Source organism: Colobus angolensis, unplaced genomic scaffold, assembly GCF_000951035.1.
Source record: "Colobus angolensis palliatus isolate OR3802 unplaced genomic scaffold, Cang.pa_1.0 Scaffold2, whole genome shotgun sequence".
NCBI classification, from domain to species: domain Eukaryota; kingdom Metazoa; phylum Chordata; class Mammalia; order Primates; family Cercopithecidae; genus Colobus; species Colobus angolensis.
In genome coordinates, this window is record NW_012115154.1 from 15,395,068 (window position 1) to 15,408,733 (window position 13,666).

The 13,666-nt window shown below is 33.8% G+C and overlaps 1 protein-coding gene across 2 annotated transcripts in view; it reads left to right on the forward strand.

Moving 5' to 3' along the window:
* CNTNAP2 (contactin associated protein-like 2) overlaps window positions 1-13,666 on the forward strand; it is a 2,310,676-nt gene that overhangs the window by 1,002,176 nt on the left and 1,294,834 nt on the right. For both annotated transcript variants that reach the window (XM_011941411.1, XM_011941412.1), the window contains 2 exons: window positions 900-1,043; window positions 4,266-4,530. In XM_011941411.1, coding sequence (XP_011796801.1) covers window positions 900-1,043; window positions 4,266-4,530 — 409 coding nt within the window. The remainder of the gene's footprint in view (window positions 1-899; window positions 1,044-4,265; window positions 4,531-13,666) is intronic.

Sequence of the window (13,666 nt, forward strand, 5' to 3'; positions counted from 1 at the left end):
AAAAAAAAAAAAAGATAATGGTAATTCTGTATGATAATTTAAAAGATATATATTACAAGTATTGTATATCTTGATATTATATTTAGCAGTTGGCTTCATTTACTACTAATTTACTATTCATAGTAAATATCATCCTTCACCATGCAAATATTAAATGCAATTTTGTATCGTGTAGATTTAATGCTATAATATATATTGATCAAAAATATATAAGAAATAGATATTTTCTTTCTGTAAGTGGTAGCAGCCAGAAGAACACAGTAAGTAGCACTGTCTTATTTCTTAGGATTTAAAAGACCTATAATATCTTTAAGCCCACACTGTTCAACTTTGAGTTCCCAAATCCTAAGTGGTCCCTAATCAATATTGTAATGATATTTTTTGAACTATTTTCTACATCTAAAATAAATCTAATGAATTTTTGACAATAATGGTCATTAGACTACAAGTCTGCATAGGGTAAATATGATATCCCTTGCTTTGGGCTACAGTTTTATCAGCTTATTAAATTAGTGCTGATTATCTCATGCTTACTGGAGGCATTTATTGATAGTATGTCTTTGAATGATAAACATAAAAATATATGTCTAATATTATTTCATAAAAGAAGTTTGCTGAATAAAAAATCTTTTAAATATTCTCAAGAAAAGTTATAAAATGCCTCTGGGGCAGTAAAATTGCTAAGGATCATTACTATTTTTTTGTTCAAGTTGTAATCTAATTATTAGAATGAATGACTCCATTAGACACTTCATCAACAACATAATTTAATATGCCATGGATTTTGGAGGCAGAATGCTACTTGGGGTATAGCTACTTGACCTTGACTGTATTCATAGTTTTGTCTAGTTTATCATAACACAATGTGGATGTTTACATTTAATTTCTTTTTCTCAAAGATAACCTTTGGAGGTATCCCTTTCTCTGGCAAGCCCAGTTCCAGCGGTAGAAAGAATTTCAAAGGCTGCATGGAAAGCATCAACTACAATGGCATCAACATTACAGATCTTGCCAGAAGGAAGAAATTAGAGCCCTCAAATGTGGTAAGAATTTTCAACCTCAAAATATTGGTCTATAAAAAATCAAGTAACTTTTTTTGTTTTTTGGAGTATTGAACAACAAAATCATGACATTTTTCATCATATTTGTGTTTGGGCACAATGATGTAAAACAAATATTAGAGTTTTCAGAAATAGTGTAGATACTTGCTATTCTTTGAGAATAGAAAATGGGACGAGCCCGAAGTAGGAGGTAGGTTTCATTCCCATGGAGCACAGAACGTTAGACTCAATATTTCTGGATGACTTGTGGTAGGAGAACAGATACACTTCAGCACATGCTTCATCCCAGCAGTTAGCAGCCCTTAAACCGGCAGCATCATGTTTTCAAATATCTCATCACATATGCTCTAAGTTACTTGCTTATGGTTTAATTTAATATTTTTAAAGTTTTTAAATCAGGGACTTTATTATATTTACTCCTGTGCTTCCAAAGATGATTTGTTCGAATATGTAAATAAATACCTTTTTTAAACAAATCTCTAACCAGACTAAATATTATACAATTAAATAAAGCTTGATTTCCACTGTATAGCAAAAGTTGTGCCACAGAAGTTCACTGTGATTTTTGTCTGCCTCTTGTGTGAGTTGATGCCTGGTTTCATTAGATTTTGGAAGGAGAGCAAAAGTCAAAGAAAGCCCCAGCGCACCTGCTCAACATCCCTAAACACTACTCAACATTCCTAAAAGATACTTAGTTTACAATTTTAGTATGAGAATTCCCTATGGCTCTGCAAGACCAAGAGCTGCTTTAGCCCAGAGAGGCTATTTGGGAGAGCCTAGAATTCCAGAGACCTATACAATAAGAAGATATTATGCACTAGAAGTAGAATAATGTCATGAGTGCTTGCACTCTGCTCTAAAAGAGCTCTGATGGTCTCATTGCCTCAGATTTGAGCCTAGGATTTCATAAAATGACTTGACAAGTGAAAATCCCTGAACCAATAAACAGTTTGGGTTGGATATGAGAAAGTTTAAAACAATAACTTAAGGCAAATGATTATTTAATAAATAATTTCCTTAAAGTAATCATAAATTTATACTAGAAATTAAAACTTGAACTTTGATTAAATTTTCTCATAAAGTATATTGATTACATGGAAAAATGATAATAGCTCCATTTATAGGCAACAGGTAGTGTGCTAGGCAAGTTCTATTTTGCATTTAGGATGATCTGAGAACAATACTACAAGAAGGATACAAACATTTTGTGGATGAAAACATTGAGGTTTAAAATGGAAAAAAACTTATTTTATGAGAAAAATCGCTTTTATTTTATTTTATGAGTAGGAGACATAAATTATAGATTTATAGCCGGGCATGGTGGGTTGCTCCTGTAAGCCCAACACTTTGGGAAGCCAAGGCAGGAGGATCACTTGAGTCCAGGAGTTTGAGACCAACCTGGGCAACATAGTGAGACCATGTCTCTACAACAAGTTAAGAAAATTAAAATTAAAAAAATAAATTAAATTGAATTAAAAATTAGCTGGGCATGGTGGTGCATGCATGTGGCCCCAGCTACTTGAGAGGCTGAGGTAGGAGGATCACTTGAGCCCAGAAGTTTGAGGCTGCAGTGAGCCATGATTGAACTACTGTGCTCCAGCCTGGGCAACAGACTGAGACTCTGCCCCCCCAAAAATAAAAGAATAAAAAAAGATTATGAATTCACAATATGTGAGTTTGATTGTGCTCTATAATTACATTTTATTTTAACAATACAGAAAATCTTAGATGGGATAGAGACAAATAGACATTTTGCAAGCAACCCTACAAAGGCAAGTGTTTATATAAGAAATTTACTTTCAAAGATGTTGGGTGCTGATATTTCAGTGAAATTGACTCAGCGCTCATTCTACCTCCTCTTTTCCCAAGCACACTCATTCCCTCATTATTTACTGACTCCAGAGTCAGCACCATTACTCTGGTAGGATCTTTAATTTTGCTAGGGAGACAATCCCCTCAAAAGAAGTATGTGGTCAGTTATAAAATCTCAGTTATTATGCATAGGCAGTTCTTTTCATCAGTAAAAGCAGGCATTTAAAAATAATCGTCTGTGAACGTACAGAGAAAATTTAATTTGAATATTAATTCAGAGAGACAGCCTGCCTTAGATTTAATGGTTAATGTGCTAAAATGGAAGAAATCAGCATCTGGTGTGTGTGTGTGTGTGTATATATATATATATATATGATGTTGTTAAAAAATATACATATATATGTGTGTATATATATATATATATATAGAGAGAGAGAGAGATGGGGGAGAGAGAGAGAGAGAGAGAGAGAAAGCCAATGAAAATATCATCCAATTACATTCCTTAAAATATTATGATAGGGTAAAAGAAGTTAGAAGCAAATACAGATTTTTAGATCTATAAAGGGAATGTAGTTAGGCACTGAAATATAAAATTTGGTGTAACTGAATGATAAAACTTTTTTTTTTTTTTTTGCTTATACCAAGAAGGAGGCGTATAGAAGAGAAGGAGAAAGACTGAATTATTGCAAGTTTTGTTTCCATTTAGCCCATTTATACTGCTAGTTCCACAGGAATTAATGCATTGTAATATAAGCACATTTCATGGGAATTTAAATGGAATTTTGAGTTGGATAATAAAATAATCTCCAATAACCACAATTACATTAATGCTGAAAACTTAATATCTATGTATATATGTACATACAAAGTATATAGATAAAAATCCAAAAATATTTTCCCTAAAATATCTGTTTCATAAATTACAAACATATGACCACAGTCCCCACTGAGACCAGAGTACTATGTTAATTAATGTCAGCATTTACCGCCCAGAATAGGGCATAGCATCTCTCTACCTGACTTATGTTTGGCCAGTAGCAGCTTAGCTATCTTCAGAAAGTCTCGTGATTCACACTCACACCCACAACACATATTCACACTTTACAACTCATGGTCAGCCTATCACAGCAGGCTGTCTGGGTGTCAATCCCATGGCGGAAGCTGCTTGTTATAGTTAGACAGCCAACTGCTGCTCAGTAGTAGGCCTTACACTCCAAGCAGATTGATGGTGGTGCATCCAGTCACTGAATCTATGCACTGCTGCTGCATGTGAATTTCACTTAGGCTTGGGCTGTGCTTCAAAACTTGTAGAACTATACCTTCATCAATGGTCTTACATGGATGTTTATTTTATTCTGTGTTTTCCTCAGAGCCTGTCTTTCTATTTTACAGGGAAATTTGAGCTTCTCTTGTGTGGAACCCTATACAGTGCCTGTCTTTTTCAACGCTACAAGTTACCTGGAGGTACCCGGACGGCTTCACCAGGACCTGTTCTCAGTCAGTTTCCAGTTTAGGACATGGAACCCCAACGGTCTCCTGGTCTTTAGTCACTTTGCGGATAATTTGGGCAATGTGGAGATTGACCTCACTGAAAGCAAAGTGGGTGTTCACATCAACATCACACAGACCAAGATGAGTCAAATCGATATTTCCTCAGGTCAGTGAAGCCTATTTGACATTTGTTCCTGAAACTGCGATTGCAATTTCCAAAGCTAATGTGGAGTTTGGTTTGGTTTTGCTGGTGTTACATTCTCAGGATTAGTTTTTAGTTCAGGTCTTCAAGAAACTTACTTGGTTGCAGTGTGTGCTGATTGAATAAGAAAATTCAACTTGCCAAGTTGAATTGGAAAGTTGCTGAGAGGGCAAGGCATAGGTGAAGGAGAAAGTTGTTTGAGATTGGAAAAGCAAAATCTATTCCTTACCAATGCTAGTTTATTTTAATAGACAAATTGTTGTTCTTTTAAGTGAATAGTTTATATTTGAAAACAAAGAATGTTTATTTCAAAAACACAATGCTATCTGGTATATTTTCTCTTTATGAACATTCATGTACCTTTTACTATTAGTAACAGGATTATACAAATTTTAACTTTAAGGAATATTACACTGCTGGAATCAGAACTTCAAAATGATCTTGCTAAAATTATGTGAATGGTTGGAAAAGAAAATGAAAGCGAATATGAGGTAGAATGACAAGATTGGTGTATCAACTGATGGAAGACTGGCTTAGCCAAAAATAGGATAATTTTTAATTTGGCTTTGTAGTGATATGACTCGTGGAAGCTTAGGTAATATTCTTGTTATTTGAATAGACTTCACAACCTTGGAATGTTCTTTGATAAATACAGTACAAAGAAAGGTGATATTGTAAACTGAGATGTTATAAACAAAGAAAAATTAGTCTCAGTATTGGACTGATAAATAGTAACTGCTTTCATCTCTTTTTCTTGGGATAGTCTTTGCAATAGTTATACTATATATATGTGTGTGTGTGTGTGTCTGTGTGTGTGTGTGTGTATATATATATGTATTTATATATAGTGAAGAACTACTTAGAAATGGGAGATACGGAGAAAACTAACATTTACTGAACACCTAGTACAGATGTAACAGATACTGAAAGGAGTCATGACAGAGAGCTCAAATGGGTGACCATGGACTCTGATTTCTGAATATGCCATTTACACTCATGGCATCCCATGCACATACCTGACATGGTTTCTAACACACTATGATTTTTGTCCCTCTCATTTTCCCTCTAGACTCCATGCTCCTTGAGAGCAGGGACCATGCTCCTTTTTCTTCTGTCTCTAGCCTATAGAATACTACCTGTAAGAAGTGCGCTCCAATGTTTGTTGAGTTCAATACTCTGACCCCTTTGAACTAACAGAATATCCCCTGCTATAGAACACATGTTTTCTTGTAAAATAGGCTTTGTGTTTATGTATGGCTTGAATGTATGATCTATTGCTGGAAAGGATTCAAGGAAGCCACAAGGACCTGTTATGTCAGATATGTGCCTAAATTAGTGAACTCAAAAGCTATTGGGAAATACCTAGATACTCACTTTCTCCATTTCTGCTTATTAGTTTTGCTTTTTCCTTGAATGTCTAGTCATATTTTATCACTGCATTATTTTACAAGTATACCGAGGGAGATTTACAGTAAATCGAAAATATCTGGAGAGACCAGAAAAACAGATAAAACAAAAACAAAAGCAAATGTTTGCCATGGTTGAAAAACTCCCACATTATATTGTTATGATTAATGATTATTTTCTAATGATGAAACATAAAAATATTAGTATGAAGGCCTCTCTCCTTGCAGTCTCTAAGCAGACCCGATTTCTTGGTAGGTTTCCATGTAACAGGAGCCAATGTATTTGAAAGAATAAGATACTATTTGATTTGGTATAATTTAGTACTCCAGCATGCTCTCACCTAATTTAAGCAGTGTTTGTTTTGAAAATTAAAGATAGAATGAACAAGGGAATCCAATACATGACAGTTAATTCACCTTAATAGATTTGCTTAAAAATGATAAAAATGGACTGAAGTTTTTTTGTCAATTTAGCCAAGAATCTGTGCAAATTAATTGAAAATGATATGAAATCTAAAGATTTCCATAGTATTGTATAATCCAGTGCAAATACCTTACTGCTTCAACCATTTTATATACACACACGCACGCACACACACACACACACACACACATACATGCACAGTGGAAACTAAGTGCTCACATTTGAGGAAGATTAGTTGAAGAAAAAAAGAAAATTCAGCCATTTAAAAAAGTTATATTTTATATTCATTCATTCAATCTACAAGTACATATGGAAACCATAGGAGATAATTTCCTCTGTCTTTTAATGTATTTAGTCAAATTCAATTAAATGTCTAAATAATTCAGTAAAGTGGCAACACTGAGAAAACAGTTAACTCAAGATTCTAATGTTTGCTTTAACAAAGGGAAATGTATCTGTATCACAGCTACTCTACTCTTATCAGCATGAGCATTGAAGAATGTCAGTCCATTTCTCCTTTGGTTAAATATTTTGATTGAAAGAATTTAGAAAATGCAGAAAATCTAGAAAAGAAAAATAAACAGTGATAAGATTTTGGTGTACACACATAAAGTAGTGCACTGAGAAGGTAATATAGAGACTCTCAGATACTGTTACTATATACTGGTAACTTGGTTTTTATTTAATAAGTTCTGTGATCCAGGATGAACGTAACCCAGTTGGATCAAAAACCTTTTATCCCATCTTGGTCAACACTGTTCTTTGGGAATTAATTTAAAATATTAAATACATCTTACAAGTAAAAGAATGTTTAATATGTTGTTCACCCTGTCTTTTGCATCTTTCTTTCCAACTTGTGATTACTGTCTTAAAGAGTCTCATTAGTAATCAACAGTAGACTTGACTTACAAAATTCAGTCAAACTCAGTAGTCTTGAATTTATGGAGTGGGTTATCTTACCATGAAAATATTTTCCAAGTTACAACATCAACTTTTTCTGATGGATAACCAAAAACAAACAAATAACAATAACAACAAAAAAACCCTACTTACATTTTGAAATAAGTTTTTATTTCAAAATGCCTCGATTTTATCTCACTATATCACTTTCTTTAGGACAGCAGTTACTGATTTATGAATACATATTTATGCATTACTTTTAACTAGGCATAAATGATAAAAGAAAATTAAACATGTGCAAAAAGATTCTAATGAATAATAGCTGTTCATTCTGGGCATAATTTTCATTTTAACTTTAAAATTCAAAACCCTGGGGAAGGTGGACCTAGAACCATGTTTTTCAAATAATTTTGATCAAAGTAGAGTAAGAAAATATTTTATGTCATACTCAAAATCTACTGACACAAAATGAAAATCTATTATTTCATTTTATTTTAATGAAATAAAACTTACCTTGCTATTTTAGGTACGCTATGATAATTGTGATCTTTTCTCTTCTCTTGCTTTTTTCTTAAAAAAAAAAAAAAAGATCATGACGCACTGTAGTAATTTCATGTCCTAAATACAGTTTGGAAAACACTAACCTGACCTACATTCTTTTTCTTATTTGAAGTGTTGGAATTTTTAAAAGTTTTAGTTGCCTGGAAGTATTAGCTCCATCACTCTATATTGGAAAACTAAGTTTGTCTTATGGGAAGAGTATTATAACATTATAATAGTAGTGAAAAGAAGCATTCATGTACATTACTATTTGAACTATAGCAAAAACAAACAAACAAACAAACAAAACTACCTACCTTTTGAAGTAAGTTTTTATTTCAAAATGACTCAATTTTATGCCACTAAATACAAACAGATATTTAGAACAATACTCAGTTGTCGCGTGCCAATATTAACAAGGTAATACCATGTGATTCAGCATTGATTATAGTGGGGAGAAAGTGATTTATCTTAATATTCTCTCTCACTTATTGGAAAAAGGTTAACTTCTCTCCATGTATAAACAAAGCCTTTCCAAAAAGTGATTCAGAATATGTCCTATCCTAGGTCAGCTGTTTTCTTATACTCAAGTACTGGAACCTCCTTGTTTCGTTAATGTAGGTATTGCTTCAATTTTCAAATGGCTGTTCAGTGTCCACACTGTCTCAGAAATGTGTAATCAGAAAAGATCATCTCTGTTTGTATTTTCATCTCCAAAGAAAATCTCTTGTGAACTTGTTTTATTTACTTTGCTTGTTAGTAAGATTTCCTTTGTAAATCATTGTGTTCCATTGGGTGTGTCAAGGGAGGAGTGAGAGTTTTCTTGGTTCAGTGTGTGGCTGGGAGCATGCTGGGAAATAGTTCCCAGTTCAGTCTGGGCAAATGTATTTGGGAACAGTCCTGGCAGTGTCTATTCTAAGCAATTAAAATATCTCTGTTCTTAATTTTATGAACATTTGGAAATGTAGCCAGCATATTAATATTTCTTTAAAAAATTAATTTATACCGTTTTCCAAAGTTCAGTGATAACTTGCCCCAATGAGATACCCTTTTCATCGTGTAAGAAAAAAGGTCTCATTTGAAATACAATTTTTGATGTTTTAGTTGTTTACTGAAAAATTATATTCAGTTCTATACTGATATTATTTGAAATTGTCTTAAATTCTTATAACTCAAAGACTAAATGTTTAGGCATTACTACAAATAATTTAAGAGATTTGTTTTATTATGTTTTACAGCAAAATAATTGGAGACTTATTTAGCAAGATAAATTTTTTAATTCAAGTTTAAACCATATTTATTAGAAGCCTTAAAAGATGTTACTTCCCTTTGATCCATTAAAGTTTTTCTGATTCTAAGAAAATAAAAAGTACCCAGAGATATTTATCACAACATATATACAATAACGAAAGTAATTGAAAACAAACTACTGAAAAAGGACAGGTGATTTTAAAAAGTGTATTTTTATGTGGAATACTATTATGTCATTATAAATCATGTTTCTTAGGTAGAATTTAATAATATGGTAAAATATAATGCTATGAATAAAAATTTTAATAAAAACTTAAGTAGACTATGACTTAGATGTCATTATTATAAATACAGGAATTTTATTTCATTCCAAATCATAATGAAATAAATAAGTAATACTAATAGTGATTATCTCTAATTGGTGGGTTATCAGTTCATTATACTAACTTTTTAATGTATTTTCTCTAATATCTGTACTTTCTACAGTGAACATCAATTGTTTTTAGAAATCAAAAACAATGTGCTGCAAAACAATTGATGATAAAATGATATTTCTGAAAAGTATGAGGCTTAGCAATGTTACAAATGGAAATTAAATAGCATAAGTTATATCAATTTAAAAATTCCAATTTCCTTACTTAGAAACATGTACAGCCAATTTCTTAAAAGTTTCACCTTAAACAATAAGCTTCAACAGAATTTCAATTGCATTTACATACAAATGGAGCATTTTATAGTCAAGTGCAGAAATTTGGGGTTGTGTCTATAATGTTTATTTGAAAATATTCGTAACTCATTTTGAACAAATTCAACACCATCTATGTAATTTTAAAACTATTTTTCAACCTGGGTAAATAACTGGCTAGATAAGTAGATAAATGATTGGCAGATAGACAGATACATAGATAGATAGATAGATAGATAGATAGATAGATAGATAGATAAAAGCATTGTCCCTTAAAACTATTGCTAGCTACCAGGTAACAACATATTCCTTTTTCTCAATAAAAGAATACATTGAGTAAATAAATAAATCATCACTTTATTCACAAATAATCTACATACACCATACTTCTATGAAATAAGTGGCTAAAAAGTAATTTTTAGATTTTTGTACTTTTTGATGCACTTGTAGATATCTAAAAATTTCCAGTAAACTCAAATCCATCATCTTAAGATACAAAAGATAAAACACGGCTCTGTATTCTTAGGGGGGAAAACAGAGCCTAAGAAATTCTAATTCGTAGAGCACTGTACTCATTTGAATTAGGAGCCTAGAACTGAGCTGGAAAGGAATAGGTTCTATTGTTTAGTGGATCCCAAAAGTGAGATAAAGATCTGAGTTCTAGATCTAAATAGATACATAGAAATAAGAAGGCCTTGGACATATCTACACCACATTTTGCTGATTTTATTCCCCAGAATTCACAAATAGACTTGCTGGGAGAGCCACATGGTACCCAGTAAAAGGCATTTGACTGAATGCTATGTTGCTCCCCGGTAGCTTCACACAACTGACTTTTTATTGTATGTCAATTCCCAGTGTGGCTGTACCATCGTCATGCAAACTGAGTGGAAATCTACCTTTACTTATACTGCAGTGAATGCTGGTGTACATGTTACATCAATAGAAGCATTGCAGTGCACAATGAAAGAAAAGAAAGGACTGGGGGAGAGTTTTATAATGTTAGGTGTTGACTTGTTCTTTAGAAAGCAAAAGGGACATTTTAATTTGTGATCACACTCCGGGACACCATTTCCATTCTAGTTTCTACAAGATTTCTGAGCCTTTTAAAACGTTCTATGTCTTTTTCAGGGAAGATGAATAAAATGTGTTGGGTGTATGTGTGTATAATAATTTTTTAAAATTGCAAGAAGACCATAAAATTTTAGTAACTTTGATGGGTAAAATGGAGGGAAAAGGTGCCAATGAGAACCAGATCATGTTTCAAAAGCTTCAGTTTACTGTACAAATAAAGAGAAAACAAATCAGATATCACTAGTTGATACTAAGAGAATAAAAATGAATTGTGAAAGAATAGCAAAGAACATAGCCCAGGAACTCCAAAATTAATATATGCATGTAGTTGAAGATGCTTCTAAGGCAAGAACAGGGAGGACATAGAAGCAAATTAACTTTGCTGAAAAGCCAGTATATTTCTCAGTTAACAGATACTATTGTATGTATTTATCATGTACAGAATGATATTTTGAAGTACATATACACTGTGGCCCTTTATCTTTCATTTAAGTGTTAAGGGCTGAAACTTCGTGTAAGGTTGAAACTTCTGTAGTGGATAAATGAGTAATCGGTAAATTTAAGCAATATGGATTTACATAGTGGAGATATATCTAAGTCAACTTTAGATGTTTTTGCAATTGTGTGTCTAATTTTGTTTCAAATAGTTAACAAAATAAGTAGTGTTGGCATGAAACAATCAGGGATGATGTACCTTCATAATCAGAAAAAAACACAAAGCAGTCATTGGTTTGGAACCTTCTCAACACCACTCCCCACTCCCCCTATTAACCTCATGTTGAGAATTACCAGGGATAATTAACTTGAGCAGGAAATTCAGACTGTGAGATAGTATCATTGCCTAGCACCTACCTCCCCTGCCTTTAATTTTTAGGTAGTTTGGGAAGAATGTAGCCTCATTAGGTTATCTGTTGATTGGTTGTAACTATGTGTGGAAATCAGCCTTCTTGGTGGAGGGATTCTGCAGATTCTGTGAGCCTCTGAAAGTGACTTGGGATCAGCTGAAAGAACGACTCCTTTGGAGTCTCAATATCATGTTTAGCCACATGTATTTCTTGGTCTCTTTCCTTTCTTCATCGAGGTTTTCCACAAGAAATTTTTGGGAGAGTCACTCAACATGCTTAGAAAGTAGTTCCCTTTGGCAAACATAGTAACAGGAAATAATTGTGGATATGGCCCCATCTGCAATCATAACTACATTTTCTGACTTACTTTATTCTGATATATTTCCCTTGAGGCTTTTCTAACCTGAACACAGACCCTACTTCTGCGAACTGAAATTCTGTGCTATTTCTGAGTCCTCTTTCTTCTCTCCAGTCAGTGCTTTTTTCCTTTCGTTCATTCTCTATGATTCGATTTTATAATTACAGTTGTGCCTAGATTCTTCCTGTAGCACTTGGTAGACTCTGATGTTTTCTGAAAGATACTGATAACCTGCCTAGACGTCTGTTCTCTCTACAATCACTTCTAGTCTTTCTTCTAGCGCTTCCAGGCTTTCTGAGCGTCTTTCCCAGATTGGATCTCTATTGTTGAACCTCTGTCCAGAGGCCAAGATCTTGTTACCCCTAGACATATAACCTGCTTCCAGTTCTCTGCCTGGATATTGGAGTACTGCTCACCTCCCATTTCCCAGGATTCTCTTCTTCCCTCATTCCAATCCTCTGCTCTTTTATTTTTAACCCTGACATGGTTGACTTGATCATTCTAGGTCGTAACTTCCTCTTGCCTATGAATGTTGCTTCCCCTTTTGGGCGTGAATTTTTAGCTACCTCCCAATCTCAACTACTGCTATCAATCTTTGTGCGCATCTGTGCCAGATCTCAGCCACCCCCGTGTTCTTTGTCATCAAATTCCTATTGCTTCTTGGCATGCAAATCTAACATATAGTGTAATGGGGAAAACTACAAGCAGCAAAGTAGTAAAGTTCACATAGTCCCCTAAGATCTTAGCTTCGGTTGAGCACAGCTTGTCAGCTAACACCGTGGCCAGGATCCTAGGACCGAGAGACCTGCATCTATAATGTTGTACATAATTTTAGGGGCAAAGGCCAGAAAAGTTGTCCTGTTAGAAAAGGAGAGCCTCTGGATCTCATTGGTAGATATCAGGCAACTTCTCTTTTGTGCTCCCTCAGATCTGCTGAGCTAGCTCCTTGCTGTACTGCTATAAAGACCGGCAAGAATGAGACTCCAGGGCCATCCAGATATGCCTCTCATCGAATCCTAAGATTATGATGACAACTGTGATAATAGAGAATAGCTATTGAATGCTTACACTATACCTGTCACTGTGCTAAAGCCTTTGCATTAATTATCTTGCTATGGTTCCAATAACCTCGTAAGTTAGGTCCTGCATTATTGAGAAACCTTTCTATCTCATTTATACAAATGATAAAGTCATTCTTCTGGTGACTCGAGTTCAAAACATTGAGAAAAATCAAATTTTGCCTTTTCTCTTTTCCTGACACATGCAAAGATTTACCAGTCACCACCCTTCTTTTAAAGTGCCTCATTCATCCATTATCTCTTCACCCTAATTCAAAAATTCATACCTTGAAAACCTAATCAAGGTCATCTTATTGCCAAAAAGATTGTTTATTTCAATCGCAGACCTGTTTGTTAGGGTATAGTGGTTATGAGCATGGACTCTGAAGCCAGATTGCCCACTGGCTATTATGGATTGAGTTCTTTCTCTGTGCCAGTCACTGTTAAAACAAACATAATGCAGACAACTGTTTTAAGCCATTTCATGCTTGCAACAACTCCATAAGATGAAAGACATTATCACCTGCATTTCATAGATTAAAAAAAAAAAAAAAAAAAA